General features: G+C 45.0%; 1 protein-coding gene across 1 annotated transcript in view; it reads left to right on the top strand.

The window, feature by feature from the left end:
- Nucleotides 1–13,950: 13,950 nt before the first annotated feature.
- Frem2 (FRAS1 related extracellular matrix 2) overlaps nt 13,951–19,504 on the top strand; it is a 137,875-nt gene continuing 132,321 nt past the window's right edge. The window contains exon 1 of the mRNA XM_036191247.1: nt 13,951–19,345. Coding sequence (XP_036047140.1) covers nt 14,212–19,345 — 5,134 coding nt within the window. The 5' untranslated portion in view covers nt 13,951–14,211. The remainder of the gene's footprint in view (nt 19,346–19,504) is intronic.

Raw genomic sequence — 19,504 nt, 5'->3', positions numbered from 1 at the left:
TTAAAGGTGTGTGCTACCACTGCCTATCCTCTAAGTTTAATATTGTGGCTGTTCTGTCCTCTGACCCCAGATAAGTTTATTAGGGTGCCACAATATTTTGGGGAACACAATACCACCACACTTAACAATATGGCGTATTAGATTGTTTTATAAGTATTTTTTTTATTTAGAAATACAATGAAAGCATTGCATTAGAAAGCTTTGGTTAGTATGGAGCCAAAAACACAGAACTGTGAACAGTGATGTTGCCAGGCTAAACCTTGAAAGTCAAGCACAATTATTGTAATGCCTGCTTCTCCCAAAGTCCCACCTCCACTTTTTTCTAGAACCTTACTTTGATGATTCCCCCCTGCTTGCCACACTCAGTGAGGTCCTCCCTCCTCTCCCAATTGATGGGGCCACCAACTCTTTTAACCATGTCTTGGAGATACCTCATTACAGATTGGTGACAGCCTTTGGTAGCCTTCCTCCACTCCTAAATCTGATGAGCTCTGGATTTGAGTAGGATTTGTTCCACAGATCCTAAAGTGACAGAAAGAGAAGCCCTGCCCACATCAGCACCATGAAAGATGCAGACAAACAGCCAAGGGTTGGGTGTGTGGACAATGCAGTTGTATATCTCTCTAGCCACAATCATAAAGGACACAACAGCTTAGGCCTTCTGAGGGACGGATGCACAGACAGCATAGACAACCAGAGACACACCAAAGCATGAGAGGGGTCAAGGGACTGGGAAGAAGAGGGTGTTTCAGACTTAGCTGTAGGCCCATCAGATGTGAAAGGGGACAGAGAAAGATCAAGTAGGATGAACTTGAGATCACAGAGCAGTTGGGGGAAAGTTTTAGCCAGGACAAAGTTAACTGTGGAACCCACTGCTTTGTTCAACCTTGACACTCGTCCCTAATTATAGTAGAAGAGGGTGTCCTACTCAGACAGGGAAATGTCACTTTACATTTCCCTAAGAATGGTCATTCCGCCAGATGGTGGTGGTGCACACCTTTAATCTCAGCACTCAGGAGGCAGAGCCAGGCAGATCTCTGTGAGTTTGAGGCCAACCTGGTCTACAGAGCGAGATCCAGGACAAGCACCAAAGCTACACAGAGAAACCCTGTCTGGAAAAAACAAAAAACAAAAACAAAACAAAAAAAGAATGAGTCATTCCTCTGTGCATCTGTGATGGACTCCAGTAACTCTGTTCCCTCCCAGGGAAAGCTGCTCCCTGGTAGGTTCAATCAGGTCAAGTCCTCATGTTCTAAGCTCTGCTCATGTAGGCAAGCCCGAGGAAGGCCATGAACACAGCTCAGAATCCCCACACCTCGCTGATCAGCGTTAAACATGTATTGTAGACCCTATGTGTTACTTATGCAAAATGTATTTTTAAAAAAATAGAGTTCTGCTTGATTGTGTAATCTTATTGGTAGTTAATAGAATTTATGCAAACCATCCCACCATGCCTAGTAACATGGTTGAAAACAGTATCCTTTTGATATTAGTAAAAAAGCAGTGTATCATTTCAGTACCATTGGAGAAGGAAATGCTTGTGTTATTCTGGGGTCAAAGGAGTTCTAATAGATTCTAATAGTGGCTTTTCTTTATTCGTGTCCCAGTACAAGAAATATGTAGCAGATTCTAAGAAAGAAGCCATATTTAGAACACTCTGTCACTAGTTCTTTTAATAACCTGATTTCTCCCTATCTGATATCACGTAGAATGCTTATGAAATAAGTTGATGTTTATTTATAGTTGTGACAAGCCAACTATTTTCACCCACATGAATTCAGAGATGAAGTCAGAATAATACTACATTAAAATAAAAAATGCTTTATAAGCTGTTTGTTGCTATTACCTATGATAGATACCCAACTATTATATGTATTCATTATTCATTTATATATTCAATTATATATATATATATATATAGTTACTTCTTTAATAGCTTTCCTATAGGAGCCAGCATAGCATACCTTGTCTCCAAGGCATCATTCTGTAGAGCCTATAGTAGCACGTCTGGGAGCATGGCAGTATGTAAGGTTGATATTCTGAGAAACAGACTTTCAGTCACAAAAGTCAATAGTCCACCACAGCTGAAGGGAAAAGGGTATACTTTCTCTACTCTAATAGCCTATATTAACAAAAAAGCAGTATGTTTCCAGATTAAAAACAGAGAAGCCCTGAATATATTCTTCCTAAGACTAATCTTCCTTAATTGTGTCTTTGTACAAATGCCAACTGCCCACACTGGAAAGCTGTTCTCAAAACCGGAGCCAGACAGACACCAACATGCATGAATCTTGAGGAATTTGGAAGAATATGTACAAATGTGACCAAAAAATATTTGTTGAACTACATAATTGAAAGGAAAAAAAAAAAAGCCACTAACTTCTAGAATGTAAGAGGCAAAGTAGTTACATTACTCCAAAGTTGAAAACAATACTACAAAGACCTGGAGGAAAAGTTGCCCCTGAAGTTCGAGACATTTTGACTATTCTCTGTGGCCCCAGTAGAAACATCTTCATACTTCATAGTTTCATATTAAGAATAAATCAAAGAAAACTTAACAGTCTTGTGTCTAATCAAATTACAGTTTTCTTTCCTTTGATCCAGCATGTTAGACATGGGTGTGGATGCACTTACATTAACACAAGCTCTTTGGGAAACTTTGGGGGAAGTCTCTGGCTTGCATCACCTTGAGTTCTGTTCTCTGGACCATGGCTGGCACATCCTAGAGACTGGCACTCCACTTCTGGTGGAGACGAGTTTTCCACTGTTTTTTGCTAGATGCTTAGAAAGCTGCTTTTGAGTCTCTCTTGGCTCACTGAGCTACCTAGTCTCACATAGCCCTTTGCAGGTGGTAAGAATTCAACAATCAATTATTCAACTGACTTACTTTGGATCCATTTTTATCTCCAAACACCCTAGCCTCCCCCAGTCTCCTTGCTTCTGTAGCCCCCCACACACACCAAGTAATCTTACCCATTCTATCACAATGGCTTCCTAGGCACCATGTTTACCCTAGCTACATAGCAATCTTCCTGAAACATTCCTATTGCTTTAAAAATCTCTAGTGACCACTGGTTTAGTTTTCAACTCTTTAATTTTTTAACAAGACTCTGAACATATCAGCTTATTTATCAATACTTTCCTTTATACCGTAAAATCACCTCTTCTTCCATGGCTGGTGCCAACACCCAGACTTCACCACAGCTCTGAGGCAGCTCTCACATGCTCCTTCAGCCTTAAAGCTCTCCTGTTCTTCTTCAGTTCTCCAAGTGAATCTTTCTATGTCAAGACCTTCATTTCCTCATTCTTCCTTCCTACTTTCATTATCTTCTCCTTCGCGCTCATTTCTGAACACTCAGCTTTCACCTAGCAACATCTATGACTTAATTACATGCTGTTCTGACTTCTCTCTAGCAGTTCAGCATAATGTCTTGTCGGGATGATATATCCAATTTTATAGGTAAATCCTCCAGTACAGGAGTGAAGTTTTAATCATCATGTCGAAGGCTAAAATCATGAATCATGGGCGTAGAAGATATCACTACTGGACTTATCAATGCTGCACATTGACCTTCATCTGCCCAGGCAGAAAACAATGAAAGGGGAATAAATAGTGATATTTTCCTTCTTTAAAAAACTCAATGTAAATGATTGACACCTTGTAAATCTTACAGAAAATGGTGAGTTTGTCAACCCAAAACTCGCTCGTTTTAAGGAATTGTTCAAAGGATGTGCTTCCGTGTGGTTTACTCTTGTTACAGTCACCAAGTAGTCCAGTGAGTCTTCACAAGTTTTACAGGAAAGAAGGAGAGCAATTTGAAGGTTCTCATCAATACTGTGAAGTAAGGGGATGGAGAGATGGCTCAGCCAGCGGTTAAGAGCACTTGCGGGAAGGACCGAGGTTCAGTCCCCAGCAGCTGCATGGCAGTTTATGACCATGTGTAACACCAGTTCCAGGGGCCCCAATGCCCTCTTCTAGCCTCCATGGGCACTGCACATATATACATACATACAATCACACACACATACACATAAAACAAAAGTGAGCAACTCAAACAATTAAAAAATATTGTAAAATAAAATGATTATATTTAATAGAAGAATATACCAGTAATTGGGAAAAATTAAGACTTACAGTAAATTATTTTTCCTACTTATTTTTTAAAAATATTTAAAACAATTTTTAAAGTTAAATATGTTATAGGAAAGTACTCTGCTTGCTATCAAAAGAGAAGCATAAACACCAACCCAGTCACCATCCCTTTATCTAGAATGGTGTGTTACCTATAAGATACGCTAGTGCATGGTGGTGCAAAGCTTGTGGGAGTAACCAACTAATGTCCGGTTTGACTAAAGGACCATTCCATGAGTGGTCTCCATCCAACACTGCTTGGGGTGATCAAGAACAAAATCAAATAATATTTGTTTAAAAGCAGAAAAAAAGTAGTAATAAAATGACTCCTGATGATATTCTGCTATAGTCATAGATCAGTGCCCTGTTCAGCCAAAATCAGGGATGCTTCCTCCTGCAGCAGATGGGAACAAATGCAGAGCCCCACAGCCAGATGTTATACAGAGAGGGAGAGACCTCAGAACACCCAGCCCTAAATCCCTCCCCTCAGAGCTCAGGGAACCCCATGGAAGAGGAGGCAGAAAGAGAGTAAAAGTCAGAGGGGACAGAGGACACCAAGAAAACAAGGCCCTCTAAATCACCATGAGCAAAGCTGACATGAACTCGCAGAGACTGAAGCATCATGCACAGGACCTGCTCCAGGCTAGACCAGGTCTTCTGCACTTATGGCTTCCAGTTTAGTGTCTTTATGGGATTCCCAAGCATAGGAACAAGTGGGCCTCTGACTCTGGTGCCCTCTCTTGGGCTCTTTTCCTTCTGATGGTCTGTCTTGTCTGACTTCAAAAGTGATAGTTTTTGCTTTATCTTATTATATATCACTTTGTTATTTTTTAAATGAATGAAGGAATGAATGAATGAATGAATGAATATAAACCCGGCTACTAGGGTAAAGGTTAACAGCAGAACTGTCATTTACACCTGCTGGGAGAGGAAAATCAGTTTTCTCCAATGGAATGACACTAGACTATCACCCACTCCACGTTCAGGAATAACGGTTATTTTCTTAAGTGCTGTATTTAGAAGTATTATGAGACATCCAGTCATTTAAAATCAGATGAACACATTTTACTTATTTATTTATTTACTTTTAACGTATTTTTAAATTATAAAATTGATATTTTCGCCGGGTGAGGGGGGTAGCACACGCCTTTAATCCCAGCACTCGGGAGGCAGAGCCAAGTGAATCTCTGTGAGTTCGAGGCCAGCCTGGGCTACAGAGCGAGATCCAGGACAGGCACCAAAGCTACACAGAGACACCCTGCCTTGGAAAACCAACCAACCAAACAAAATTTGAGATTTTCATTTAAGAAGGCACAAGGAAGTTCCATGAGGAAGGGACAGATATGTGGTCCCCACTCTTGGTGCGCTGCTTTCTCTCAGACTGCAAAGTCATGCTCCTGGGTAGTTGTCTAGAACTGGTGGACAAGGGAAGAGGAAGCTCTGGTTTGGCTTACACACGAGGTTCAGTGTGTGCTGTGTGAGCTCCACATCTCCTTCACAGCCCCTCGCTTTCTCTGTACACTGTGCTTTTGTCGAAACCAGCACCGGGGGACTTTGGAGGATCTTGGCCCTTGTCATGGCAGTCTATACTGCTTCCAATCAAACAACTCACTCTCTAGAAACAGGCTGTGTCAACAGGCCTAGACTCATAGCATTGACTGGTCTTGCCACATTCCCTATTCATTTCAAGCAGATGACAGAAGACTAGACTGGCCTTTGTTTATATATTAAATATACTCATTAAGAAAATAAACATGCAAATTGGCATTATTTTAAGAGAAAATGCCTGACATGTTGTTAACACCTCAGTGATGCTAATTCACTCTTGTAATGATGCAAAGGCTCACAGATGTAGCACACGCACACCTGATCACTGCACAGAAATACGAAAATGGGTCGGCTTCTGCTTTAACAGTTCGATTCATTGTACACATTCAACTCAAGCACAGGGCCTCAGTTCACCCTTCAAATGATTTTGATAATGTTTCTGAGGCAAATCTAAATCAACCTCACAATTTTAAAAGGTTTTTCATATAAATTAAAAGTAGGGGTGGCAACTGCAGAGGTGGAGGTACCTCCTCTCTTGTTCTGAATAGGTCCCCCAAAGTCTGTGTGTCTCACTTGATCTCCAGCCTGTTGAGCCGTGGTGGGGTACTCAGTGGCGGGGCCTTGCATGATGGGGTACTCAGTGGCAGGGCCTTGCGTGGTGGGGTACTCAGGGGCGGGGCCTTGCATGGTGAAGTACTCAGGGGCGGGGCCTTGCATGGTGAGTTACTGGGGGGGGGGGGGCTTGCATGGTGAGGTACTCAGGGGCGGGGCCTTGAGGCTGTTTTCTGCTCCCTGAGGCCGTGCTCCTGAAGGAATATTGAAGGAATAATGAATTTCATCCCTTCTTCAATATCACTTCCCAGCCATAAATTTGCAGGCTTGGTTCTACAGAACATCCCTACCATGACACTCTTCATTACCCCAGACAGACTCAAAAGCAATGTAGCCAAACTGTTATGGACTGATACTTTCCTGAGCAAAAATAAATATCATTCTCCAGTTATTTCATCTGTTTAATTTCAAGAATGGGTAGTTAAATTCAGAAACTTATCAATAGACTCCAATAATAATTATTATTTTTGCACAGTCCTCAACTTTTTGTTTGTTTGGTTTTGGTTTTTCGAGACAGGGTTTCTCTGTGTGTCCTGGCTGCCCTAGAACAAGCTCTATACACCAGGTCGGCCTTGAGCCCACAGAGATCTGCCTGCCCCTGCCTCTCAAGTGTGGGATTAAAGGTGTGCGCCACTGCCTGGTGCCTGGTGCCCTCCACTTCTTACTGGTGTGTTTATCTATCACATTGCAATCACTATTCACATACTAAATAAAAATGTTCTATACTGCTTCTTCAGATATTTATCATCTTATGAGTACACCACTGAGTCCATATAATTGAATTTCACGTATTTCCATTATTCAGACAAATTTTCTTTGTGTTGTTTTCTTTCATCCATAATACTGCCATAAAATCATTATTTATATAGCAACTGTTGTACCTTGGGTTAGTTACCAGGATAGAATGTTGAAAATGAAACAGTTATTTCAAAAGAAGAAAAATATTCTCTCCCAGGGCAACTAACCAAAAGGCTTATAGTAATCTCTCACCTATTCAACCAATCTGGTTCAATCAACAGTTTGTACTGTCCATGGTTTAGACCTTTTGTCTCTTTTTCACTTAAAAAAATACTGATGGCTGTTTTGTTAGCCACTGATAATTTAGGAGGCGAGTGTGGAGACAGTGCTCTTGCCGCCATCACCTCACTTCCGCCACTCTGAAAACGTTAACCAGAAACCGGAAGCTGTTTCCCCGATTTAACTTTGAACCACAAAGGATGGAGAAGCATGGTGAGGGTGGGAACAAGTATCTTGTAGAGAAGAACCCCATCATTATGCACATACCAGCCCGCTTCAAATACTCATGGACTCTCAGGATAGAAAACGCAGCGGCAAGGGTTCCAACGAGTGTCTTAGGGGCAGCTGGGAGAAGCAGCGATATTTAGTCCGGAGGAAACGTCACAGGATGGGGAAGTGACCGCTGACGAAAACACCTGACGGGCTGTCATGTGGAGAGGGAGTAGAGAGAATCTGTTCCAGCTAGAGATGGAAATCGCAAGGAGGCAGTGAGGGCTTTCCAGAAGCATGCAAAATGTCACCATTTGAAAAACCAAAGGGGAATATTTTGAAGAAAGTGTTAACTGACCTGTCAATGAAATCATTCTCAAAGCTGATTAATTTGAACAATGATTTCAAGATTAAATCTGCATTTGTATCCTATGCTGTGATTTCATAGCCCAGTTTCAAAGTTTTTAAATTTTTTCCCTCAATAAAAATATAAGCTATTTTACTCTCATACTTAAATTATGTTTTAACAGACTTCCCTCAATCCCTTAGATCATTGTATAGAACCAAATTATTTTTAAGAGAAAAAAAAAACACAGAGAGACCTTTGCTAAATATTTGTTTCTCCCATGGGCACTGTGGATATTTCTATGGACACCTATAACAAACATCAGAAAATAAAATTACAGTAAGAAGTATGCAAAAGTATTTATGTGCAGTATTTTTTAAAGTTTTCAATAACAATCCCCATAAGAGAAGAGCTTTGCTCCATATTATTTTTTCCTTTCCAGGCTCAGCCCACTGATGATCTCTTGTTTAAATTGTTTGAATTCTACTTTAATCTGAGTTGTATTTGAAAACCTGCAGGTGCAGCATCTGTGACTTTTAAAGCCCTGAGATCACTGGTTTCAAGGAGATCTTAACAAACACCATTTGTTGGGGGCTGTCAAACTAAGGAAAAGATGCCCAAAGAAAGGCTCAGTGTTGACTGCCAGGCCACACTGGGTGTTCATTGCTGCCTCAGATCCGCCCAGCATTCAGAATCCACAGCAGCCTGGACTCACTACATCTCCTCCATCACCACAAGAAAAGTGTCTCACTGTGTGGACTCAGTAGCCTGCCAAGGGGTGTGAATCCTGTAATCCCCACCATCGAAGCCTGCCAGCAGATAGGCCACCTAGGGTCTTTTTCCTCCATTCTGCACAGCTTCCTCCCTTATCACCAATCTGGGTAAGAAAGAAGGGAGAGGTTTGGACAAATACATCTGGAAGTAGAAAATGAGAAGGTATGCTTGAGATAAAAGACAGACCGTACCAGAGGCAAAGTACTGAACATCCCTTGCTTAAAGCCTTCAAGTATAAAATGCTCCAAAAATACAAATATTTTTCATCTCCTGAAGAATGTCACAGGTGGAAATCCCACACCTGACCTTATGTGACAGGTCACTATCAAAGTGCTGGTGTATTAAAATTACTTCCAGATTATGTGTATAAGATGTATACAGTGTGTGTGTGTGGGGGGGGGGAGATGTATACTACAGTGCATAAATGAATTTTATATGTGTAACTCATCCCCAACACACTTCAATGCATGGTTTTGCAACTATATATAAACAAAATATTCCACAATCTGAAAAAAAATTGTCCAAATTCTAAAACACTTCTAGTCCCAGGAATTTCAGGTAAGGAAACTCAAGTGTAATTAGATGATTTCAGTGCTGATTATTTTCATTTACTTCCATTTAATCTAGTTTATTTAATTTAAATTTTGACAATAATTATGCAAACTTGAAAAAAAAACCCCACCATATCCCAGGCCAGTTTTCTCAGACATAAATTATGAAGCCATTTAGTTGATATCATCCTGTTATAATGAGCAGGGGTCCTATTTGGCTCTCCTGAATGACAACCTTTTTCCACTACTTAAGAAATCCCTTTTTGGGGGGACAGGGAGGGCAGTGCTGGAGAGATGGTTCAGCATTTAAGAGCACTGGCTGCTCTTCCAGAGGTCCTGAGTTCAGTTCCCAGCATCCACGTGATGGTTTACAACCATCTTTAACGGTGTCTGACACTCTCTTCTAGCATGCAGGCATACATGAAGACAGAGCACTCATACTCATAAAATACATCAATCAATCAGTCCCTATGGTAAGACTGGGTGGTACAGGAAGTCATTCAGCATCAGGAAACCAAAGAGGCTATAGGTTCATTTCTCTACGCCTAGGTGGCTTAGGACTTAAGCTTGGACAATCCAGTCATGCCTGGACCTTTGAATCTGCGGTGACAGGAACAGAGCAACCAGTTTGCTTAGTGGGAATATCCCAAGACCCCAGACACAGGGTGCCGCAGCTTCAGGCGGTGGTGGATTCGCATCGAAGCTAGACATTGTCACCTGCAAGGGCCAGTGTCCAGGAGTGGTCATTGTGTTAGCCCGGGAAGCATCATGTTGCTGGTTTTCTTGGCCTTTGGTTCTGTGTCTTCCCAGAATTATGGGTATAAGTCAACATCCAAAATTCCCTTCCTAATTCTGCCAAAGTCAGTTTCTGTTGATCGCTGTGAAGAAAACTAAAATCGAGTTGGCTATCTTACAAAGATGTTGTGAACTATGTCTGGGTTATTTTATTTTTAAATACTTGGTAAAGAATGACGTATAGGCATTATTTCCTGAGTATTTGGGGAGGAACATATCTTAATGTAAATAAAGGATGAGCAAGATAAAAAAACGGTGTTAAGACTCTTTCACGACAGTGACGTGATTCCAAACACTCACGTGGAGGCTCACAATCATCTTTAACTCCACTTCCATGGAATCTGACCACCTTGGGCACCGCGTACATAGGTGCTGCATAGACATCCATGCAAACAAAACACTCATGCACAGAAAACAAAATAAAATTAAAAGTAAAAAGTAAAGAGTGCATGCAAAATATCAGCAGGAAAGGGATAGAAACAGAATTTAACTTCAAAGGTAGAGCTCTTTGTTTTACATCCTAGACGTAGGTAGGGAGACAGAAGGCCACCTGCTCTAACTCCCTTAGCTAGAAGGAAGGAGCCCCCTCCAGATTAATCAGTCCCATTCTGCTTGCTCTCCCGTCCTGCTTCTCTGAAGCCAGTCAGTTTTGTGTTTGTGGGCAAGCCATGTTTTTGAGGCTGCTCAAAAATAAAACTGTTGAGAAGCAGCAAGTGCCCAGCCCAAAACTGTGTTTATTGGTCTCAGGTGTAGCTGCCCCTCTGTAGCCAGGGCTTCCATACCCATCCATTCAACAAACCACTCACTGACTGAAGATATCCAGAAAACCTCTGTGTCTGGGCTGAGCATGTACAGATGGTTCTCCTTATGTGTTTGTCCTCTGAACACAACAGCACATCTATCCACATATTTGTATCATCTTTGGTGCCATGAATAAACTAGAGGTGACTTAAATATACGGGAGGGTATGCAAAGATTATATACAAATGCTACCCCCGTTTTTACATAAGGGACACACACACTCACAGATTGGGGCTTTGAAGGGAGGAGCCTGAAGTCAGTCAACCATGGATGTTAAAGGAGGGCTGATCATGTTTTTAAAGTGCCTCTGAGACGTTAGAGTCAGTCTCAAGGTCTGAGAGAAGACTATGGGAAGAGAGATTCAAACTCTATAATGAAAACTGTAATATTCAAATGTAACCGCCCACTCCCTTAGTGCCAGCCTGGCTTTGTATTTCCACACCTGCTGGTGCATTTCCAGCTGACTATCTTGCCTGCATCTTAAATACCTCCTTTGCTTTAGGAAATCAGTTCTTTGATACTTAGCCCGAGGCCGGAAATCTTTCAGGGTTTCAGCAATCATTAAATTGAAGTTTGTTGTTTTGAAGAGAGTCTTTGTGTGAATTTTCTAAGAAGTGGAAAAAAAATTAAGAATTTATCCTAAGGAGTATTTTGCCTGGGTTATCTTCAAGAAATGGTACAAGGCTTAAGAAACAAGAGCTAAAGAACTAAGCTGAGATTAAAAATTAAATAAATAAACACACATTTGTTAGCTTATTTTGTCACCTTTAAGATCAAGTACATTTTCCTTAAAATGATACTTTCCTGCTAATTTCAACTGATCTCTTTTAATGTTGAGCTGCTACTCAAAAAATCACTAATAATTCTCTTAGATGAAAATGTACTATTTTACTGTTTTTAGCAATGACCATAAACATAATTTAAGCAATCTGCATTGCTAGCTATGTGATTAAAAAATAAACTAAGATTTTATTTAAACATATTTAATAAAAAATGTTTCCAGAGAATCACTCCATCACTTTGGTGAAGGGAGGCTAAAATTAAAAGTCACAAAGAAGTTCAGTTTATTGATTTCCTTAGGCCACTTAAAAATAAACTTGAGCCTGTATTCTTAGCATGAAACAAAATATTGAACACTACCCTTCAGGCATCTGACCATACTTCAAATACTGATCTTATCTCCGCTGGCAAATCAAACATTGTTGGACTTTAAAAGGAAGGAAAGAAAAAGCGTGGAGGCACTGGGAACCATCAGGGGTTGGGTTGTGGCTCTCAGTAAGGCCAGAACACACACACACACACACACACACACACACACACACACACACACACACACCTGAGTAAGGACTACGCTTGGCTTCCATTCAACTTTCTTTTTCAATAACTAGGATTTAGAACATGATACAAAAAGACCCTTATTCCAAAATTGACCTTCTTGACATCTCCCTATGCATCTGCAAACAGAAAACAGGATATTCTCATGTCTTGGCCATTTGAGGTCCAAATGAAACCATAAATCAGCATGATAAAGCATAAAATAATTAAATCAAGAGAACTGGAAATTGGCCAGGAGTCAGATGGGGATTTTCTCATGTGTCCTTTCTATTTTTGTGAGAAACTGTGGCAGGGAAGTGGGAGTTGAAAGTTCCCCAGCAGGACAAAGCACACGGAGCACTTCTCAGTAAGGTTCTAGGACTGAATTTCCTGGTTTGTCTGCATAACTGTCTTGTCTCTTTTTAAAAAGACTTTCAGAACCTTCCGCTTTTGATTCACAGAGACCAATGGCCAGTAGACTTCTTGGAACAGAATCTGACATTTGCCAGCAAAGTCTATCAATGAAGTTAGTGTTGTGTAAATACATCAGGCAGGGGTGTTTACTCTTGTGATGGAGGCGCTCAAGCTGACCCCAGGAAGGGTTCAAATTATCGGCATTGCTGCCCAAAACTCGCCACGCTTAAATCGCGCATCTTTCATTTCTACTGAAAGGGTTCTTCACACACCCGTCTTTTCCAAGTTCGGCATTTTATTGAAGATAAATGGAATTATTCCATTATTCCAATTACTTTTGTATTATTGGAGAAAATGTTTCGACATGATAAGCAAGACTTCCCAAAAACCCATGGAAAACTGCTCTGGATTTTGATTGTGAGGGGCTTCGGGTTCAGGGAAGGAAGAAGGAAGGAATCTGCATGCCAATGAAACCTGACCGACCAACGCAAGGGGGCAGGAAGCGCTCAGACTAGAGCTTCCAACTGGGCCGGCTGAAAGGAGTTCTCTCTGAATTCTTAGTCCTCCGGGGTGTTTATCAATTCTCTCAGCGTGCTAAGAATTGCGACGCTGACAAGTGGGTTTAGCTTGTACTTCGTCTAATTACTGCGAAGGGAACAGAGAGCTTCTGCAGTGACAGCTATCCGCCGGCGGTGGCTTGCAGACGGCCTGGGGCTACATTCTCTGGAACTTCTCTGGTGGAAGACCAGCGATTCTGATCAGACTGCATTTCTCACACACTCCAAATGCCTTTTCCCCCTTTAACTCTGTGAACTTTGGATGCAAAGGAGGGTCTTGTTAGAAACCCACCAATCCGCGGACTACACCCATTGTAAAGTATGGGGAAATCAGAGACGGCCTGGGGTGAGGGTTGCAACCTGCTCTAGCTAGCTGGGTCTGGTTTTTAATCTCCTGTCCTTTTGAAAATCCCCAGTATCTTCCCAAACTGCTCTGGGTTCAAAGTCAGACGATAAGGTGTTTAACTTTGCTCTCACAGCTTTGAAAGTTTCAGCGAGAAGTGGCCATGCTGGGAAGGATTTCAATGACCAGGGAACGGTACTGAAATGGATTAATCTTGGCCCCAGTCTTGAAAACCTGAGTCCGTAGTGGCGCGCGGGGTGCTGGCTGAGCCGTAGCCCCAGCTCCAGCGATATCTATCCTCCCGCAAGCAGATCCAGGAACCCGCTCAGTTCCGACCAACCTGTTGCACTTCTCTGGTTTCAGCTCTGTGCAGTTTCCCCGCCTGGGAGCTGATTGACAGCAATCACTACCCAACCCTGGACTCAGGGCCTCCTCCAGCGACCAGCGATTGGCCCCCTGGGAGAATTGGAGTTAGGGGGTACAAGGGGAGGGATTTCCCTCAAAGGCTAAGGTCCGGGGACCTGGGAAGTAGGGACAGTCCTGCGGGCCACACGCCGGGACTCTCTGGAAGTGTTTAGCATCTTGGGTTGCCGCTCCAGGTCGGGACTGCGCGGCTCACTGGGCCATCCTCCCGGTCCTGCCCTGCCTCTTGGAGGACCCCGCAGGCGCCGCACCGAGTTTTCGGCCCTTCCCAACGGTTTCTCTGGAAACCTGCACCCGAACTAGCTTTGCATGCTCGCGGAGTAAACTGTCGGAAACTCTAACCTCAGGACCCTGCACATCGCAAGGACTCCGGGATGGCCACCCGAGCGCGCAGGACAGCCGAGTCCTCCTGCTTCCAGACCATACCCACACAGTCGCCCAGGCTGTTGCTGCTGTTCCTGTCACTGGTAAGCCGCGTCTCCACACAGCCTGCTGTCCCGGGCGCAACACTTCTGTCCCCGGGTCTCTCCGGGGCTTCAGGGGTCCCTGCAGAGGAAGCTATAGTGGTGGCGAACCGCGGGCTCCGGGTGCCCTTCGGTCGCGAAGTCTGGCTGGATCCGTTGCGCGACTTGGTGCTGCAGGTGCAGCCAGGGGACCGCTGCGCAGTAACCGTGCTAGACAACGACGCCCTGGCCCAGCGGCCTGGCCGCTTGAGTCCCAAGCGCTTCGCATGCGACTATGGCCCGGGAGAGGTGCGCTACTCGCACCTGGGTGCTCGCAGCCCTTCGCGCGACCGCGTCCGGCTGCAGCTGCGCTACGATGCCCCTGGAGGGGCGATCGTCCTGCCGTTGGCTCTCGAGGTGGAAGTGGTCTTCACCCAGCTGGAAGTTGTGACTCGGAACTTACCTCTGGTCGTGGAAGAACTGCTAGGGACCAGCAATGCCCTGGACGCCCGGAGCTTAGAGTTTGCCTACCAGCCTGAGACCGAGGAGTGCCGCGTGGGCATCTTGTCAGGTTTGAGCGCTTTGCCTCGTTATGGAGAGCTCCTTCACTACCCTCGGGTCCGGGAAGGGGCCAGAAAGGGAGGGACCTCGGAGACCCTTTTGATGGACTGCAAAGAATTCCAGGAGCTTGGAGTGCGCTACCGCCACACAGCCCCTAGTCGCTCACCTAACAGGGACTGGCTGCCTATGGTGGTGGAGCTACGTTCTCGAGGGGCTCCTGAGGGCAGCCCGCCTTTAAAACGTGAGCACTTCCAGGTGCTGGTGCGAATCCGGGGAGGAGCGGAGAACACTGCGCCCAAGCCCAGTTTCGTGGCCATGATGATGATGGAGGTGGACCAGTTTGTACTGACTGCTTTGACGCCAGACATGCTGGCGGCGGAGGATGCTGAATCCGACCCAGACCTTTTGATTTTCAACCTCACCTCTACCTTCCAGCCTGGGCAGGGCTACTTGGTGAGCACTGACGACCGAAGCCTGCCTCTCTCCTCCTTTACACAGCGGGATTTGCGCCTGCTGAAGATTGCCTACCAGCCTCCCTCTGAAGACTCTAACCACGAGCGACTCTTTGAACTGGAGCTGGAGGTAGTGGACCCTGAAGGAGCAGCCTCAGACCCTTTCGCCTTCATGGTGGTGGTGAAGCCCATGAATACATTGGCCCCAGTGGTCACACGAAACACTGGCCTTATTCTCTATGAGGGCCAATATCGGCCACTCACGGGTCCTGTAGGCAGTGGACCCCAGAACTTGGTCATCAGTGATGAAGATGACCTAGAAGCTGTGAGACTGGAGGTGGTGGCGGGGCTCCGGCATGGCCACCTTGTTGTTCTGGGTTCTCCCGGTAGTGACTCTGCTCCCAAGACTTTCACAGTGGCTGAGCTGGCAGCTGGCCAGGTTGTCTACCAGCATGATGACAGAGACGGTTCGCTGAGTGACAACCTGGTGCTGCGCATGTCAGATGGAGAAGGCAGGCACCAGGTCCAGTTCCTGTTCCCCATCACTTTAGTGCCTGTGGATGACCAGCCACCTGTCCTGAACGCCAACACTGGGCTGACACTGGCAGAGGGTGAGACTGTGCCCATCCCGCCCATGACTCTGAGCGCCACTGATATGGATTCAGATGACTCTCAGCTGCGTTTTGTACTGGAATCACCCTTCCCAACCACAGGGCACCTGCTCCTCCGCCAAACTCATCCTCCCCAGGAAGAGCAGGGCCTGTGGCAGAAACAGGGGCTATTTTATGAGCGAACGGTGACTGAATGGCGGCAACAGGATATCACAGAAGGGAAGCTCTTCTACAGGCACTCGGGGCCCCACAGCCCTGGGCCAGTGATGGACCAGCTCATATTTAGAGTCCAAGACAACCACGACCCGCCTAATCGCTCTGGGATCCAAAAGTTTGTGATACGCATCCATCCCGTCGACCGTCTCCCTCCAGAACTGGGCCGTGGGTGTCCCCTTCGGATGGTGGTCCAGGAATCCCAGCTCACACCACTGAGGAAAAAGTGGCTGCACTACACGGACCTGGACACAGACGACAGAGAGCTACACTATACAGTGACCCAGCCCCCCGTGGACACAGATGAAAACCACTCACCAGCTCCACTAGGCACTTTGGTCTTCACTGACAATCCGTCAGTGGCGGTGACCCATTTTACCCAAGCCCAGGTCAACCATCACAAAATTGCTTACAGGCCCCCGGGTCAGGAGCTGGGAGTGGCAGCTCGAGTAGCACAGTTCCAGTTCCAAGTAGAGGATCGAGCTGGGAACGTGGCTCCGGGCACCTTCACCCTTTACCTGCAGCCTGTGGATAACCAGCCTCCTGAGATTGTCAACACCGGCTTCACTGTTGAGGAAAAGGGCCACCATGTCCTTCGGGAGACGGAGCTGCATGTGAATGATGTGGACACTGATGTGGCCCACATCTCTTTCATTCTCACACAGGCCCCCAAGCATGGCCACATGCAAATCTCTGGACAGACGTTGCATGTCGGAGGACGCTTCCATTTAGAGGACATAAAGCATGGTAGAATTTCCTATTCAAATAATGGGGATGAGTCTTTGACTGACAGCTGCTCCCTGGAGGTCAGTGACAGACACCATGTGGTGCCAATCACTCTCAGAGTGAATGTAAGGCCAGTGGACCGTGAAGGTCCCATGTCAATCCTTCCAGCTGGCACTCTGGAGTCCTATCTAGATGTCTTAGAAAATGGAGCTACCGAAGTCACTGCCAATATCATTAAAGGGACACATCAGGATACCGATGACTTAATGTTGACTTTCCTATTGGAAGATCCACCCTTATATGGGGAAATTCTGGTCAATGGAGCTCCAGCTGAGCAGTTCACCCAGAGGGACGTCCTGGAGGGCTCCGTTGTCTATGCCCACACAAGCGGTGAGATTGGTCTGTTGCCCAAAGCAGACTCTTTTAACCTAAGTCTGTCCGATATGTCTCAAGAATGGAGAATTGGCAACAGTATTATTCAAGGTGTTACTGTGTGGGTGACCATTCTCCCTGTGGACAGCCAATCCCCAGAAATTTCTGTTGGTGAGCAGTTTGTAGTGCTGGAAGGTGACAAGAGTATGATAACCCTAAGCCATCTAAGTGCTGAGGACATGGACTCCCTGAATGATGACCTTTTGTGTACCATAGTCATTCAACCAACCTCAGGCTATGTAGAGAACATTTCTCCAGCACCAGGCTCAGAGAAGTCAAGAGCTGGGATTGCCATAAGTGCCTTTACGATGAAGGATCTCAGGCAAGGACACATTAACTATGTCCAGAGTATCCACAGAGGGGTAGAGCCTGTGGAAGACCGTTTTATATTCCGTTGTTCTGATGGCATTAACTTTTCTGAGAGACAGATTTTCCCCATTATAATCATTCCTACCAATGATGAACAGCCAGAAATGTTCATGAGGGAATTCATGGTGATGGAAGGCATGAGTCTGGTGGTCGACACGCCCATCCTCAATGCTGCAGATGCTGACATTCCCCGGGATGATTTAACTTTCACCATTACGCGGTTTCCGACTCACGGTCACATCATGAACCAGCTGATCAATGGCACAGTGTTGGTTGAAAGCTTCACGCTGGACCAGATTTTAGAGAGTTCCAGCATTATTTATGAACATGATGACTCTGAGACACGAGAAGACAGTTTTGTGATTAAACTGACAGATGGCAAGCACTCCGTGGAGAAGATGGCCCTCATTGTGGTCATCCCTGTTGATGACGAGACCCCCAGGATGGCCATCAATAATGGGCTAGAAGTAGAAATTGGGGAAACCAAAGTTATCAACAACAAAATCCTAATGGCGACCGACTTAGACTCTGATGACAAGACATTGGTTTATATTATTCGTTATGGTCCAGGACATGGCTTGTTACAGAGGCAAAAACCTACAGGTATCTTCGAAAACATCACTCTAGGCATGAATTTCACCCAGGATGAAGTGGACAGAAATTTAATTCAATATGTCCATTTTGGGCAAGAGGGCATTCGAGACCTAATTAAATTCGATGTGACAGATGGAACAAATGCCCTTATAGATCGCTACTTTTATGTGTCTATTGGAAGTGTGGACATTGTTTTCCCTGATGTGATAAGTAAGGGTGTGTCCTTGAAAGAAGGTGGCAAAGTCACTCTTACAACAGACCTACTGAGCACAAGTGACTTGAACAGTCCTGATGAGAACTTAGTTTTCACCATTACCAGGGCTCCTATGAGGGGTCACTTGGAGTGCACAGATCAAAGAGGAACGTCCATCACTTCTTTCACTCAGCTCCAGCTGGCTGGTAACAAGATCTACTACATCCATACAGCCGAGGACGAGGTCAAAATGGACAGCTTCGAGTTTCAAGTCACTGATGGGCGGAACCCCGTCTTCCGAACTTTTCGGATCTCCATCAGTGATGTAGACAACAAAAAGCCAGTGGTCACCATCCACAACTTGGTGGTCAGTGAAAGTGAAAGCAAGCTGATCACTCCCTTTGAACTCACTGTGGAAGACAGAGATACTCCTGACAGGCTCCTAAAATTCACCATCACCCAGGTTCCTGTTCACGGCCACCTCCTATTCAACAATACTAGACCTGTCATGGTTTTTACCAAGCAAGACTTGAATGAAAACCTAATCAGCTACAAACATGACGGTACAGAGTCCACCGAAGACAGCTTCTCCTTCACGGTGACTGATGGCACCCACTCTGATTTTTATGTGTTTCCTGATACAGTGTTTGAAACTAGGAGGCCTCAAGTCATGAAAATCCAGGTGTTGGCTGTTGACAACAGTGTTCCCCAAATTGTGGTGAACAAAGGAGCTTCTACACTTCGCACTCTGGCCACTGGCCATTTGGGGTTCATGATCACAAGCAAAATACTGAAAGTAGAGGACAGAGACAGCCGACACTTTTCTCTGAGGTTCATTGTGACGGAAGCCCCCCAACATGGCTACCTTCTTCACCTGGGCCAAGGGAACCACAGCATCACACAGTTTACCCAAGGTATGTTCTGCTTCTCTCTCCTGACAAACAAAGCTGGTGCTAGGCTTTATTTCTTGACAATGAGCCTGTCACTAAGCCTTATAAGTAGAGCATCAAGATGGAGTTAAAGGGGAGAGGAAGAGGAGGGAGACAAGGAGACAGGGAAGGAGGGCACACAGT

This window comes from Onychomys torridus, chromosome 6, assembly GCF_903995425.1.
Source record: "Onychomys torridus chromosome 6, mOncTor1.1, whole genome shotgun sequence".
NCBI classification, from domain to species: domain Eukaryota; kingdom Metazoa; phylum Chordata; class Mammalia; order Rodentia; family Cricetidae; genus Onychomys; species Onychomys torridus.
The sequence above is the reverse complement of the archived record's forward strand: the minus strand, read 5'-3'. Positions and strand labels throughout refer to the sequence as shown.